The sequence below is a fragment of the Staurois parvus genome, unplaced genomic scaffold (genome assembly GCF_062004578.1).
Source record: "Staurois parvus isolate SC_StPar_1 unplaced genomic scaffold, SC_StPar_1.0 ptg000165l, whole genome shotgun sequence".
In the NCBI taxonomy this organism is placed as follows: Eukaryota; Metazoa; Chordata; class Amphibia; order Anura; family Ranidae; genus Staurois; species Staurois parvus.
Window position 1 is genome coordinate 4,326,960 of NW_028317961.1, and position 16,571 is coordinate 4,343,530.

At 40.3% G+C, this 16,571-nt stretch overlaps 1 protein-coding gene across 25 annotated transcripts in view; it reads right to left on the reverse strand.

The window, feature by feature from the left end:
- The window catches only part of EPB41L2 (erythrocyte membrane protein band 4.1 like 2), a 296,017-nt gene that overhangs the window by 29,453 nt on the left and 249,993 nt on the right, over nucleotides 1-16,571 (reverse strand). For 13 of the 25 annotated variants that reach the window (XM_089676149.1, XM_089676147.1, XM_089676145.1 and 10 more), the window contains 4 exons: nucleotides 13,864-13,896; nucleotides 13,225-13,287; nucleotides 10,987-11,133; nucleotides 7,412-7,564 (listed from right to left, as the gene is read on the reverse strand). The exons of 2 other annotated variants lie outside the window; for them this stretch is intronic. In XM_089676149.1, the coding sequence (XP_089532275.1) occupies nucleotides 7,412-7,564; nucleotides 10,987-11,133; nucleotides 13,225-13,287; nucleotides 13,864-13,896 (396 nt within the window). The remainder of the gene's footprint in view (nucleotides 1-7,411; nucleotides 7,565-10,986; nucleotides 11,134-13,224; nucleotides 13,288-13,863; nucleotides 13,897-16,571) is intronic. 10 more of the 25 variants (XM_089676162.1, XM_089676150.1, XM_089676161.1 and 7 more) reach the window with 5 other exon arrangements.

A 16,571-nucleotide genomic window follows, 5' to 3' on the forward strand; every position in this document is an offset into this window, starting at 1 on the left:
TAATTTATTACAGGTACTTACAGTGGATATAAAAAGTCTACACACCTCTGTTAAAATGTCAGATTTCTGTGATGTAAAAAATGACAAAGATAAATAATTCCAGAACTTTTTCCACCTTTAATGTGACCTATAACTGTACAACTCAATTGATAAACTGAAATTTTTTTTGGGGGGGGGGGGGCTGGTTTGCATAAGTGCATAAGTGTGCACACCCTCTTATAACTGGGGATGTAGCTGTGCTCAAAATTAAGCAATCACATTCAAAATCATGTTAAATAGGAGTAAGTACAAACCTGCCATCATTTAAAGTGCCTCTGATTAAACCAAAATAAAGTTCAGCTGTTCTAGTAGGCCTTTCCTGACATTTTCTTGCATCCTACAGCAAAAGTCATTGTCTGCAGAGAGCCTCCAAAGCATCAGAGGGATCTCATTGTTAAAAGGTATCAGTCAGAAGGGTACAAAAGAATTTCCAAGGCATTAGATATACCATGGAACACAGTGAAGACAGTCATCATCAAATGGAGAAAATATGACGCAACAGTGACATTACCAAGAACTGGACGTCCCTCCAAAATTGATGAAAAGACAAGAAGAAAACTGGTCTGTGAGGCTGCCAAGAGGCCTAAAGCAACATGCTGCAGGAATATCTGGCAAGTACTGGCTGTGTGGTACATATGACAATAATATCCCATATTCTTCATATATCAGGGCTATGGGGTAGAGTGGAAAGACGGAAGCCTTTTCTTACAAAGAAAAACATTGAAGCCCGGCTAAATTTTGCAAAAACACATCTGAAGTCTCCCAAAAGCATATGGGAAAATTATGGTCTGATGAAACCAAGGTTGAACTTTTTGGACATAATTCCAAATGATATGTTTGGCGCAAAAACAACACTGCACATCACCAAAAGAACAACATACCCACCATGGTGGTGACAGCATCATGCTTTGGGGCTGTTTTCTTCAGCTGGAACTGGGGCCTTAGTCAAGCTAGAGGGAATTATGAACAGTTCCAAATACCAGTCAATACTGGCACAAAACCTTCAGGCTTCTGCTAGAAAGGTGAACATGAAGAGAACTTCATCTTTCAGCATGACAAGGACCCAAAGCATACATCCAAATAAACAAAGGAATGGTTTTACCAGGAGAAGATTAAAGTTTTGGAATGACCCTGCCAGAGCCCAGACCTGAATCTGATCAAAAATCTGAAGAGGGCTGTGCACAGGAGATACCCTCACAATGACAGATTTGGAGGGTTTTTGCAAGGAAGAGTGGGCAAATATTGCCAAGTCAAGATGTGCCATGCTGATAGACTCATACTCAAAAAGACAGTGCTGTAATAAAATCAAAAAGGTGCTCAAAGTATTAGTTTAAGGGTGTGCAGTTATGCAACCATATTATTTTAGTTTATTTTTACTTCCCTCCACCTAAAAGATTTCAGTCGTTATTCAACGGAGTTGTACAGTTTTATAGGTTACATTAAAAGGTGGAAAAAGTTCTGAAATGATTTATCTTTGTCTCATTTATTTTTATTTCACAGAAACCTGACATTTTAACAGGGGTGTGTAGACTTTTTATACCCACTGTACATAGCGTTGTCAATTTACACAGCACTTTACATGCATATTTGTAAATTCACATCAGTTCCTGCTCTCAAGGAGCTTACAATCTAAGGTCCCTAACACATTCATACACACTAGAGCCAATTTAGACAGGAGCCAATTTACATACAAGCATGTCTTTGGAGTGTGGGAGGACAACTGAGTACCCGGAAGAAAACCCACGCAGGCACAGGGAGAACATGCAAACACCTGGCAGCTGGTGCCATGGTTGGGATTCAAACAAACGACCCTAGTGCTGCCAGGTGGGAGTCCTAACCACTTAGTCACTGTTCTGCCCATATATGCCAGTCTGAATGCAGACCAAGGAATAACCAGGGCATCCACTGCAAGAGCAAGGGGATCCCTAGACCTGGCCATAAACCTCTCTAGTTTTTTGTCAACTCTGGAGGCCATGAAGTCCACATCTGGTGTTCTGCGTTTCTGGTTCATGAAGATCTCTGGGTGGAGGGGCCAGTTCCCTGAGTCCAAATGTTGTCAAATCAGGACATCTGCTTGCCAATTTTCTACTCAACGTATGTAGATGAGAGTTAGAATGTGGTTCTCCACCCAGGAGAAAACAAGGCTTACATAGTCAAGGCTGCCTGATTTCTGGAATTCCCTTGGTGGTTTATGTGGGCCATGGCTGTGGCACTGTCCAATTGCACCCTGACTGGGGTGACTAAGTAGGAGAGTGGTCCGTTGTAAGAAAGTCCGTCTTATGGCTCACAGTTCTAGAAAGTTGATGGGGAGCATCACTGCCTGTGTGAAACATGTTCCCTGGAAAGTCAGAGACCGGTAGACCCTGCCCCAGCCCTTAAAGCTTGCATCTGTTACAACCTTCTAGGTAGAAGGAATGATTTCCCAGATTCTAGAGTTGAAAATCTATCATGCCAGGGAGAATTTTGCCCGGTTGGACAGCAATAGCAAGTGATCCAGAGAATGGATCTGCTTGTCTCAAATAATGAGTTTGTTAATCTGCCAAGGTCTCATGTGGAGCTGAGCAAAGGAGACTACTTCACAAGGAGGCTGATCTGAGGCCTAGAACCCTCATATGCAGAAGAGAGTCATGGGATGCTTGAATGACTAGAATATCTGAAAGTTGGACCTCAGAGAAGAAATCTTTTCCTGAGAAAAGGAATTGTTTCCCATGTCCCAACATTAGCCAAACACTGCATAAAATGTGAAGGCTGAAGGGCAGATTTCTTGAAGCTGATGACCCATCCAAAAGTTTGAAGGAAATTTTAATGTTGGAAAACAGGACCATGGCGAAGGAATTTTTTTAGCACAAGGTTGTCCAGGTACCCAGTGACATGGATGCCCTGAGATCTTAGCAAAGCCAGTATTTTCTGAAAACTCTTGGTGCATAAAAGAGCACGAATGGCAGGGTGACAAATTGAAAGCATTGGTTCCCCACAGCAAAGCTTAGAAAATGTCGGTGTGTGGGAAAGATGGGAACGTGAAGATTGGCATCTTGGATGTCCACTGGTGCCAGAAATTCCCTTACACCCCGGTCACATTAAGCCCGACTTTGAAATTGTGCGACTTCAAAGTCAGGGGACATGCTGATTTCAGGTGTGAATTGCAAGACATCTGACACAGATGTCTATGCAAATCGCACCAAAAGTAGTGCATGTACTATTTTAGAAATCGGTGCAGCTCCGACCAAGTTGGAACCGCGCCGACATGACCACTGTAATTGCAGGCAATAGGGTTTGACTTGGCATGTAATTTGCAAGTCGCATTGCATGCAAATCGCATGCCAAGTCACACCTAGTGCGACAGATGTCTTAGTCTGAGAGAAGCAATGACAACTCTTGCAGACTCCATGCAAAGTTTGGGGTCACGCAGATACTGGTTTTGGAGCTTTTGGTCCTAAACAGGGAGAATGCCTCCATTCATTTTTGAAATTGTGAATACGCTTGAGTAAAACCTTCTGAACAGTTCCACTACAAGAAAAGGGGTTAGCACTCCTTGTAACTGAAGTTCACTCAGGACAGGCCAAAAGTCTGCCTGTCTTTAAGGTGAAGCTGGCAGATTGGAGGTAAGGAAAAGAGAAGGGGCAGGGATAGAAATTTTATTTTGTAACCCTGGTAATGACAGATCAGACCCAGAGGTCCAGGATGCCTCTGGATCCATACTAGCACAAATGCTAACAGCTGTTGTCCCCCACTTCAGATCCTGAGGATGCCCCTTCATTGTGAACAGAGCTTCTTGGTACTCTTGAATGGCTTTGGGGTCCAAGGCTATCGACAAAGGGATGGACCTGCATTTAACTTAGAGGAGGATGCCTTGGTGGAACGAAAGGATCTTTCAGTGGAAACAAGTACTGTAGAAGCCACAGTAGTAGTTGGCTTAGGCTGTTTTGTGGGGTAACAGCCCCCTGCCTTCAGTAACTTCCTTGATAAAATGATTAGGGGTTTACCAAACAGGTGTTCAGCATCAAAAGGCATGAGGAAGAGACTCCTTTTGCAAAGCAGGTTCAGCCAACATGTCTAACTACAAACCTCTGAGCATATACACAGAGAGCAGTGCCATCCTACAAACCGAAGTACATTCTCTAGGGCATGAAGAAAAGGGCACAAGCTGCAACTGTTCCAACAGAACAAGGCCCACAAACACAAGGTCAAGTTCTCTGTTCATTTGCCCAGTCCAGTTAGCAATGCAGTCCTGTTAGGCTAACAAATGCACATGGCTGCGTTAGCGGGTTGTAAGCCAGGACCAGCAAGAGCAAAGGTTGTCTTTAATAGGGTTTCTAAACATCTATTGACAGAATTCTTGAAAGGGGAAACAACCTGAACAGGAACAGGTAGATGCTTAGTGAGAACTGAAATGGCAAGATCCACTACTGGGACAGACCATTTTTTCATAAATTCCTTTTCCTTAGGACATTACTTCGCAAATAGTTTTGGAGGAAGGAATACCTTTTTACGATTTGGTAAATCCTAATGCAGAGCACAGTTAGTTTGTGTGCACAAGGAAAAAGACTTTCTAGACTTTACTAGCCCTTTTATTACCCCAAGGAGCTTGTTTAAAGTGAGGAGATTCAAGGGCTGCTATAGCAAAGGCTATTACGCACAGCCTCACCTAGAGTGTTTTGCTGGTGTTATTAGGTCCTTTTTTGTCAGCTCCTCTGAGCCTCATCTCCACCGTTGCTAAGTGAGGGAATACCCTGTGGGGAACTATGAAATAGATGCAGACAGAGGTCATTTTAATGTACAGCAGGGAAAGGAGTTGTTATAACCCAGGCACTGACTGATGTCCTGTTGCTGTGTTTCTGGAAAAGCAGGCAGTCAGGAAATCGGCTGAAGTGCATTTTGCGTTCTTGGTGGAAATGATGGGCAAAAGTGTGTCAGCCAGAAGGCAGTTTGCAACTATGTCACCACCCAAGCAACAACATGGAGTCAGAAAAAGGTTATGAAAACCTTACCTACCACCAACATGGTAGAGACTTTATTGAGGGGGACAGCATACTAAAGTGAATAACACTGCACAACCAAAACATGACTCAAATACAGAAACATCCTGTCTTATCCTATCCATGCTGCAAGCTCCTGGAGAGAACCAAACTCCACCTGTCATGGTGGACATACCCCTAGAAGGTGTCCTTAGGTTCTGGTTGATATAGTAATAGATCATGTCCCTGGACCTGTAGAGCACCTGGCTGCTTACTACACTTATTGCACTAAGTGTCAAGGTGAACAACAAAGGATCCAGTACCCACAAAATTATAGGCTTGCACTACTGCAAGGGTCAGGTACAGTTCCTGAGATGAACATCAAGGATAACAGATTGGGAAATAGATTCTGAAGCCCTGAGGTAATAAGCAGTTGGATCTTGATAGATGTGTCAGTTGTAAAAAAAAAAAAAAAAAAAGGATGGTTTATCAACTTCTCCATAGAAGAAGAGGGGTCCATCACCTAAAGACATTAGCTAAAAAAAAAACAGAAAACAAAGTCCTACGGAGTGGGTGAGGTTATATAAGGGTGCACTGGGGCATTCCCAGCAAAGCGCATTTGCCAGTGTAACCTGATGGTAGCAGCAATAACCCATAATCTATGAATTCCAAGTCTTGTGTCCTGTACAATCAAGATAACATTTTGTTGTTTTAGCGTACCAATGCGTCATGATGTATGTTTAAAGATTAAAATAAATAAAGCAACAAACTAACTGCATTTCAGCAGAACCTATTCAAAGTCTGGGACGCGTAAACATTTTTGTTTTACTTTTCCATAAACAATGTATTTTGTGGCATTTATTCTCATAGTAATTGAAAGGATCATAAAGGTAGAACTATGCTTAGGTGGACATGGTTTTATTGTTGTATGTCTTACTCTCACTACTTGTCAAAGTACCATTACAGGAAGTGAAGAGAAATCTCCTTGTGCATTCCCAGGACATTAAATTGACACTAAACTATATACTCTTATTCTCCAAAAATAACCCACATACTGTACATACATTACTTAATGGCCCCAGTGACCCATTTTTGGCTAATATTGCTTATTTCAGTGTTTTTTTCTGCCTTCTAAAATTCCTTGTGAGCTCTGGACCTCTTCTTTCAACCTCACTTCTGTTTGTTTGGAAAGAGAAGTGCACATTAGCTGCAGTTATGTGCACTGCTCTATGCACACTACAGCTCCCTTAGTCCATGGTCCATCTTTGGAATTTGTTTTTTCTATACCAGAGTTCAATGTCACTTTAAAGTCTTCCTTGTGGAATCAGACAATTATAAAATGTAAAATACTGTATGTAACTCTCCCTCACAATGACTTTTATTGCTATGTCCCTCATTTCCTCTCACTTCCTGTCTTGATGGTCACAGAAGAACTCAGGAGACAACTATGCAATGGTAAAAAATCAGCAATAAAAGGCAATATATTGCAAAGTGGGGGAAGGATCAGATCCAATGTCAGATTTGTATTGTTGGAGGTGTCCATCACAGGAAAATATAGATCTTTGATAAAAATCAGCTCAAATACCCATTTATGTTTTTCTTTAGAAAGCTTACACATGCATACACACACAAACAAATATGTGTATATACTGTATGTTTGCTTTAAAAAGCTATTGGTAACCTCCACAAACAAATTTGCCATTTATGTTTATTACCTGCTTTTTAATCAAATACCCCTATTCACACTTATCTGTTACTGCATCACATGTAATGCATATCAGTGCCATTTGTTTCCTGTTTTTTCTGTCTGTTCTGGTGTGTTGGCAGCCCATTCATTTTTTTTTTGGCTAAGGTGGACATGGTTTTATTGTATGTCTTTCCACTCACTACTTGTCAAAGTACCACTACAGGAAGTGAAGAGAAATATCCTTGTGCATTCCCAGGACAGTACAGTGACACTAAATTATAATTAATAAATGTGTGTGTGTGTCTGTGTGTATGTATATGTATATATATATATATAATTTTTTTTTTTCACACCTATGCATCTGCTATTAAACTGACTTATTTGCAATTTTAAATGCACATTTTAAAGCTATTCTACACCTAACAGCACTATAAAATGGGGAAAGAAATTATCAGGTCATTATTTCCAAACTGTGCTGAAAAATAGAGCAGATATGCAAACACTACCTATTTATAAAAATTAAGACTATTTCATTGTGGTGTGTTGCAAGGATACAGTGTGAACAAGCTCTTGATGCAACATGAGCATTAATGAGCCATAAAACTAAGGACATATTCTTGTAGATCTCATTCTCATAGCACGACACAGGTGTCCTATCAAGAATGCATAGATAGAAATAGTCATTAATAAGTATAGTAATGAAAAGAATGAAGAAAAAAAAGAAGTGCACCTCAGGCAGTGGAGGGGAATGGGAAACACTAAGCAAATCAGCAGGAAGGCTATCATTCACTACATTCGCCTCTGTGGTCCACTGATTAGATGAAGTGAAGGTGGAAAAGCTTTCTTTACTAAACAGAATTGATGTTATCTCTTCTTCTAAGCTCTAGATAAGTTAGAGAGTGGAGAGCAAAGAGTTAACAAAAAAGAAAGACCAAAAAGCCAGAGAAAAAGAGCGGAAACATCAATACAAAAGCACAAAGGTCTGAGATAAGCATTAATGATATTTTCACTATTAAGGTATATTAAATGCGTAGAACACACCTAGGAAAATAATCCTTTGACTCCAGAGCCCTACAGTGCCATTGTTTACCAGATATCAAAATGTATTTCATCCATTTTCTGTATACCATTATCTAAATCACTGTGATCAAGGGATCCTAAACCACAATCTCTCTGCATGTTAAAACTTAAGAAATAACTGTGCAGTTTTGCACTCTCTCCTTTGTTGACCTGTACAATAAAAGATAAAACTAGCTCATATGTTAAACCAAAGCAAAATTGCCAACAGTAAAAACGTGCATTTGCAGTTGCAGAGGCTTCATTTTAAAAATGAAGTCTAATAACCTCTGCACGTCGTTCACATGGGCGCAGAGGCCTATACAGTGAGAAGAAGGCATTTGTTAATGCGTGTGGAGCCGCCTGGGTCTTGTGCAGGAAACCTGTGCAAATGAATGGAAGCACAGTGCCTGTCCCATCTTCAGAATATGACTAATTTTGACAGGCAGGCACGGTCGAGTGTGCAGTCCCATACGCGCTGTCTTCGTTTGGGGCAGCACACCCGCCCCTGAACGCCTGTCAAAATTGGCTGTGCGCTGGAGTTTGTACAGCCATTGCGTGTCCGTTTATTAGCACACAGCTCCAAGTGACTCCACATGCATAATCAAACTCCTCATTCACATTGCATGGGCAATGTGCCTGTGCGATTGAGGCTTTAAGCTCAAAATCTTCACCCCTTAAGATTTATCTTGTGGTTCCTCTTTCAGCCATATCATACCTTACACAAAACATAAAGCAATGCTATCATTACTGATACTAGAACATCTTTGCCTTTAGTGCAGAAAACCATTTAATAGAATGTATTTTTTTATGCATTATTATATACCATAGCAAATGCTTTTAGCTAGGTGACTGATTTTTAACTTTTACTGGCTCTCTAATTAATATGGTTATTGTGAAAAATAATTGTTATAGCTTAGTAAATTTACTCCACAAAAATTAAACAAAAAATAAATATAGAGTGCCTTGCAAAAATATTCATACCCCTTGAAATTTTCCACATTTTGTCATGTTACAGCCAAAAACGTAATTGTATTTTATTGGGATTTTATGTGATAGGTCAAGACAAAGTGGTGCATAATTGTGAAGTGGAAGGAAAACGATAAATGGTTTTCAAAATTTTTTTTTTAGAAATAAACATCCAAAAAGTGTGGCATGCATTTGTATTCAGCCCCCTGAGTTAATACTTCGTAGAACCACTTTTCTGCTGCAATTACAGCTGCAAGTCTGCAAGTCTTTTTGGGGATGTCTCTACCAGTTTTGCACATCTATAGAGTGAAATTTTTGCCCATTCTTCTTTGCAAAATAGCTCAAGCTCTGTCAGATTGGATAGAAAACATCTGTGCACAGCAATTTTCAAGTCTTGCCACAGATTCTCAATTGAATTTAGGCCTGGACTTTGACTGGGCCATTCCAACATATGAATATGCTTTGATCTAAACCATTCCATTGTAGCTCTGGCTGTATATTTAGGGTCGTTGTCCTGCTGGAAGGTGAACCTCCGCCCCAGTCTCAAGACGTTTGCAGAATCTACCAGGTTTTCTTCTAAGATTGCCTTGTATGTGGATACATCCATCTTCCCATCAACTCTGACCAGCTTCCCTGTCCCTGCTGAAGAAAAAGCATCCCCACAACATTATGCTGCCACCACCACGTTTCACAATGGGGATGGTGTGTTCAGGGTGATGTGCAGTGTTAGTTTTCCGCCACACACAGCGTTTTGCGGTTAGGCCAAAAAGTTCAATTTTGGTCTCATCTGACCAGAGCACCCTTCTTTCACCTGTTTGCTGTGTCCCTCCCTTCTCGCAAACTGAAAACGGGACTTCTTATGGCTTTCTTTCAACAGTGGATTTCTTCTTGCCACTTTTCCAAGGCCAGATTTGTGGAGTGCACAACTAATAGTTGTCCTGTGGAGATTCTCCCACCTGAGCTGTACATCTCTACAGCTCCTCCAGAGTTACCATGGCCCTCTTGGCTGCTTCTTTGATTAATGCCCTCTTTGTCCGGTCTGTCAGTTTAGGTGAATGGCCATGTCTTGGAAAGCGTATGGCACAACTGCAAATCTACCATTTTCGAATGATGGATTGAACAGTGCTCCGAGAGATGTTCAGAGCCTGCTTTAAACTTCTCCAAAACTTTATTCCTGTGCTGTCTGGTTTGTTCCTTGGCCTTCATGATGTTGTTTGTTCACTAATGTTCTCAAACAAACCTATGAGGGCTTCACAGAACAGCTGTATTTAAACTGAGAATCAATTACACACAGCTGGACTGTATTTACTATTTAGGGGACTTCTGAAGGCAGATGGTTCCACTAGATATTAGTGAAGGATATCAGCGTAAAGGGGGCTGAATACAAATGCACACCACACTTTTCAGGTATATATTTGTAAAAAATTTTGAAAAAACATTTACCATTTTTCTTCCAATTCACAATTATGGGCCACTTTGCATTGGTCTATCACATAAAATCCCAATAAAATACATTTATATTTTTGGTTGTAAAATGACAAAAAGTGGAAAATTTCAAGGAGTATGAATACTTTTTCAAGGCACAGTATATATATTTTGCTCTTGTTGGATTTTTCAACAGTGTTGAATATCATTGAATGCTTCCAGCAGTCAAAAGTGTACACAAGAGAATGTGGGACCTCTAAAACTCATAACTAACAAACGCTGTTTACTAAAACAAACTGCTTTTGTTAATGTAATTATGTTAAATACGTTAGCAAAAAAAAAAAAAGTTTGAAATACAAATGACAAATAATAAAACTTATAGAAATTTAACACCAGCTAGATCAACATTTGCTTACCCTCTGGTATAAGATATAAGACATTTGCACATAGCGCCACAGTATGATTAGAAGGGCAAAGAGAATTAAAGATTTTTCCTCCAAGAACCAGATGTGGTAGAGAATAAAGAAAGCGGATGGCTGTCATTTCTTTCATGCAGTACTAGTTTTTATATATCAGACCCCAAAATTGAAACATTTTTCTTTTACACAGTTCATCTGTCTCTAATTATGAAAACTTTAGTATTATTGTACATAGTCCCACAACGTTACATATTTCACAACACATTTAACCAGTAAAATAGTGTATTTCTTCCATTAATTAACCTTGCTACTCATTTTGGCTGATATTTTTCAGCCAGTGGTTCAGTTTTTGTTGGATTTGTTTGTAATAGACACATATACCACATACCATCTTCACACTTCAGGTTGCATGCACAAGAAGAAAGCTTTAACATACCCCTTGTGTTTGCAGGGATAAAGGTGTGATACAACGCTTTTCCCATTCATTGGGACGAGGCTCTGGGGTGGATTCCATGAAACTGCGCTTGAGCTCACTAATGCTAGCCTGATGTTTCAATATTTCCTCTGGAGACTTATCCAAATCCTGACAATAAGTAAGAAAAAAAAAAAAACACAGAAACAAAAAACACAAATGTGGGTTAAATTGTGTTAGCTCTAATTGAAGGTTAAAGAAATATGTCTGATTTGAAAAGGAACAGAGTATTTGTTTTTTTTAAGTTACTGGAAAAAAAAAAATCTTTACCCATCAAAATACCAACATGTAGTTGGTAGTCTACCAGAAAGGAAATTCCATAGAAACTCTTTCAGAATAAAAACTAAATAATACATATATTGTCTGTTAGACACCGAACATATTTTAATGGGCCTTCACATCAGATCAGACATTTTTCTTGACAGCAACAAACTGTTAAAAATTAACCAAAGACATTTCTGGCTTTGTATCCCATTGCTATTAGTCCTCCATGTCCATATAATTAATGAGGAAATAATGAAACAATTTCTCCATAGGCAGCACAAAGCCAGAGCAAATCTCTGATTGATGAACCAAGATTTAGTAAGTCAGACTTGAAATCAACAGCGCTGGTTAAGAAAGCTGCAAAAGCAATTGGCAATTAGTGTATTTGTTATAACCTGGCAAATGACATAACAATGTTAAATGTTAACAGAACAAACAGGAAACAAAGACTAACGACTTGATGTGACATAGGGATTGGTGGGCAGCCCAGGTCAGTACAAGTTGTTACAAAATCAGTTACTAAAATATATTGATAGTAATATTTAAATTGTGTAAAGCAGTGGTACTCTTGCATCATGTTCTCTAAGCCACACATGAGAGTTTGGAGTTCACCTTCTTCCAAGGGGGTAAAGTAAGATAGGCGGGACAGATGGCATTCATGGCTCTTCCTGCCCATAAGCAGGCTGGGCTCTGAACGGTTAGGGGGGGCAACTCCCATTCCAGCTGGGCTTAGCACGCACAGTCTTAAATCTAATGAAATCAGGTATGAATGTGATTGGCAAGTGCTACTCTGTATAAACATTATGCAATAAAAAAACATAGTTCTTCAAAGGCAAAAGGTAGACACAAATGTAAATGCATAAATCACCAGGTTTAACATTTACAAAGTGTCTGAAATAAGGACAATCAGGGTTACAACTATCTTTTTCCCAAGACAGTTAAGGAATGGCAAATGCGAATGGATGCCAGATGCAACAAACTATTAAGTCTTTCCTCAGAAAAACAGGTGTTTGTCCATTATCTTAGTGATTACCTTGATTTGCTATGCAAAAAGGTAACTATTCTGAACTGGTCACACAGTTTTAGGCTACATTTGAACGGGTGAAAAGTGCTGATGTGAATGACAACAGGAATCTGCTGATTTCTGCAGCTATTTCAGCCATTTGTGAGTGGCTAGCTGCAGCCACCAAGCCCTGTACACTTCAATGACAGGTCTGCAGTGGTCACAGCTATGTGTGGCTGTCCGCCTAGCAGGTTGTTACCTGCAATGATCGTTCCTGGGCTTTGTGGTCTTCTAGCAGAGATCACTGCAGGTAATTGCTGGCTGGGTAGACAGCCACAGATAGCTGTGGTTGCTTCTGACTTGAATTGTACAGGTCTCAGAGGGCATAACTAGCCACTCACAGATGACTAAAACTGCTGGAGGCATCAGCAAATTCCTGCAGTTGTCATTCGCACTGGTGCTAGTCGCCTATGCAAATATAGCCTTAGACATGCTGTGAAAGCTTTGCAAGTAGTAACAAGTACTCCCAATGCATATGTGCTTTTGTGCTTGCTTAACCACAATTCCCACTTTTCATAAGTTACACTTTGATCAACAAGGGCAACCTTATGTCAAACCACATTTTCAAGAAAAGCCCAACTTTTCTGTACTGCCTTCTCCACTGTGGCTTTCTAACTTTCAACCATAGGCAAGAGATAAAAATATATTCTGTCTGGTCAATGTACAGGGCTGCTACTCCCAGTTGCCACGTATAACACTGTATAATGTATCCAAAAATGCAAGATTCAGACAAACTGTCAAAAGTCATAGCATGCACTCTCTAGCAGGCCTGAGCCCATGCACTTCATGCTTGTGTTCTTAGCTGCAGCTTGCATGTGCCAGCCCCACCTTTTATAACAGAGGCAGATTATCTAACAGGTTGCTTTTATACAAACCTCCAACATTAAATTGCTATGTCTGACATAAATATTTTCTCCTTGTATTCTCAAAGACTTGCTCTGCGAAATTGGAGAATGAAAATGGAAAAAATAATATAAAGCAAATAAAAAAACAAGCAGGTCGTGGTTGAGAAACAGGCTGATGTGCAAATGTTCAGACAAAATAAAGTTGTTCTAGTCCTGTTAGCAGCTGTGTTTAACAATACTAACTTGTCCATGAGAAATACATGGGCTTAACACCTTCTGAAAGTACCAATTGTCTTGCTAGCCTGCCGACTGTATCTTCTGGGTTACTGATGCAGAACACATATACATAAAGTCTACAACTACTGGTTATCAGTCAGTGACTCAAGCTAATAAAACAAGACGCCCTGCATGTCAGTCAGGCATCTACCACTCCCAAGATGGAAGGATCCATGTTTCTCTCACGGCAGGTGAGTGATGTCTTCTCTACTTTAAGACTACTATAAACGTGAGAGAGTTGTCATGCTGCTGGAACAGACATAGAACAAAAACCTGAAATGAAACTCTATACAAGCAGAGCAGCAAGATGACAACAAAACACACTACACTTTCTACACATACACTTGCAAAAACATTTGGCAGGCAAAAATGTTTCAAAGTAGCATTCAACACCTGTTCCAGGATCTCATCCTCTTCCTTTTCCAGCTGGAGCATATTAAATCACCGGTAGTAAGAAAAATTAGAATTAATGCAAAGAAATGTGGAACACAATCAATATCACAGAATGTGCCAGTATTCATGTACTGGACCGTAGTGTACAACCTCATAGGTATACTCTTATTACTAATCTACAAATCTGGTGTTTGTGTGATTACAAGTAAACCAACTAAAAGAACATTGGAAGGAGGTCTACTTCAGCCTATTAAAAGGAAAACTAAATGACATTTTTTTATTTCACATACCACACTTTTCTTCAAGGCTTCAGATAGCATTATATACACATTTTTGATACAGTAAAATACTCATCCTAAACCGCTAACTTGCATTTCTAATGCACTGCTTAGATGTGTACCACCATGAATTTCGCTAAGGCTACAATCACACGGACATCAGCATCCGGCAGCAGCTAAACGCCAGTATTCTGTACTCTAAATGTTGAAATATTTCCTGCAGATAGCTGCTGCTTGTAAAGGAGTTTAGCTGCACAGAGCTGCGTCAGAGTTTTCAGGCGTTTGTTTTCTCAATACCCCATTCTTGGAGGGGATATTATACCCAAGGCACTTCCTCTTTCACTTTGTTGGTAGTTTTCTGAACAAGGAAATAGAGCTGTGTAATTGAAATAGAGTGCAGAGCAAAGCTGAAGCTTACCATTGTGTGCCTCGAGGGGAGAAGATGGCTGAAGGCTGGTTCACATGCACAGCACTACTTTTATAAACACACCGAACCAAAATTTGAGATGTGTCTAGAAGCTAGTGTATGGAGGCCAGGAGGTGCTGATCTGAATATTTTTGGGAATCTGCCAATCCCCAGGCAGGAGGCCTGGCAGGGTGACCAAAATGGCCCAAAAATATGAGAGAGCCTGGCAGGCAGGGGAGTTGGGTGGAAGATAGAGTACCGAGGTGTGCTCCTGTGTAGCCTGGGAGGGGACCACGGAGAAGGAGGGTTCTGCCTCCAGGCTGGAGGTCAGAAGAATGGGAGAAGAAAGATGACAGAGGGAGCTCCACTGCCCTCCAGTCCATGAAAGAAGGACAGCATGTAAACTTGGAAAGAAACCAGCTCAGTGAAAAGCCTGAACGCAGGTTACCCAAAGCTGCAGGACAAAAAGACAGTGTGAGTACCTCTACACCCCCAGGGCCTACAAGAGAGAGGTCTTTTAGGTGCCATACCCAACCAGTTCTCCCTGGGACTGTGCTACAAGGCTGTTCTAGAATCTCTTGCTCTGGAATACTAATCAAAGACAGCAAGGTGGATGGGTAGTTTCTAGCTGGGGTCTGAAGAGAATCACTTAGAGGGCACCAAGTGCTCCTTACGGAGACTGTGTTACTGATCCGTCAAGAGACTTCAGAAGGAGTAGAAAGTCCAGAATCAATAATTTTTTTGTACATAATTTAGGGAGTTTGTCCTCAGAGTTACTGCTTCAAGTCAAGTTAGGCATGCCATATATCCCTAGACCCAGCCAAGGTGTTTCCCCTAAATAAAACAACAAAACCAAGCCCATGGACTGGTTACTGACTCTGAACGGAAGTTGGAAAATGAGTGTTGCCTGGCCGTGCAGGATAACAGGGGGACCCAAAATCAAGGGCTCTCAAGGGGGTAGCGCTACATATGAATAACATGATTGCTTTCCATTGTGTGAGTTCAGCTGCTTTTAGAAAATTCTTCTGTACACAGCCAAACTCTGGAATTTAGACATCCGTGTGAAAGTAGCCTTGAAATGCAACTAAACCTTTCTATTCTTTACAGCCAAAAAAACTGGCATCTTCTCTTTTATATGCAGCTGCCACAGTGCTGCACATGATCAGTTATGACACCAGCCATTTGATATCGTGACAGTTCAGCTGAGGGAGTAACTGAGAGCTATCATTCATGGCATGACATGACATGACATGTAACGGTTTTGGCAGACCATTAAATTAATGTGTCTTGTTAAAATTATATACTACCATATTACCAATAATTCTGAAAATATCTAAGCAAGCAGCAGAAATACAGGTAGACATTCCACTGTGTAAAATATATAATAGAAGAGTTGTAGCAGAAAGTCCAAAACCATGTTATAGGGTACTTTTGAATAAACGGTGCTTTTATTGTCTCATAACCGGGCCTAATTGGCCTACTTTTACACAAAAAGGTTTAATATCTTTGCAGCTGAGCAAGTCAAACCCTGGGAGCGGTTTACATTTCGGAAGCTAGGCTACATTTCCAGGTCAAGGTGTGTTTTATGGCTACTTAAAAGCACAAGCTCCCCTTTCTAGCATCTTCCACCTCTAATATGTTAATACTGTATTTGTCTTTTCAGCTACATTTGGTTAACTTCTATTTTTCACTATACAGCACAGTTCTGGCACAGTCAAATTCTGCTGCCATAGATGCCCATGAAATACTTACGAAAACAATACATTTCCTGGAATAACCATGAATTCACAATCTGCTACTAATGTGCAATCAAGCACAGCACATTTGGCTATCCATAGGGTGGAAGCACATGCATGTATCATTCCCCACTAAAATGGGGCTACACTTACACTATATAAATAGCTAGCAAGTAGAGCTTTATAACAGATGAGAGGCTTTATGACTTTTCTGCCACAATTCTCTCTTATTCTGCTAACAATTTTAAAAAAATGTACAATGACTGCAGACCATTCACAGTGCAGTGT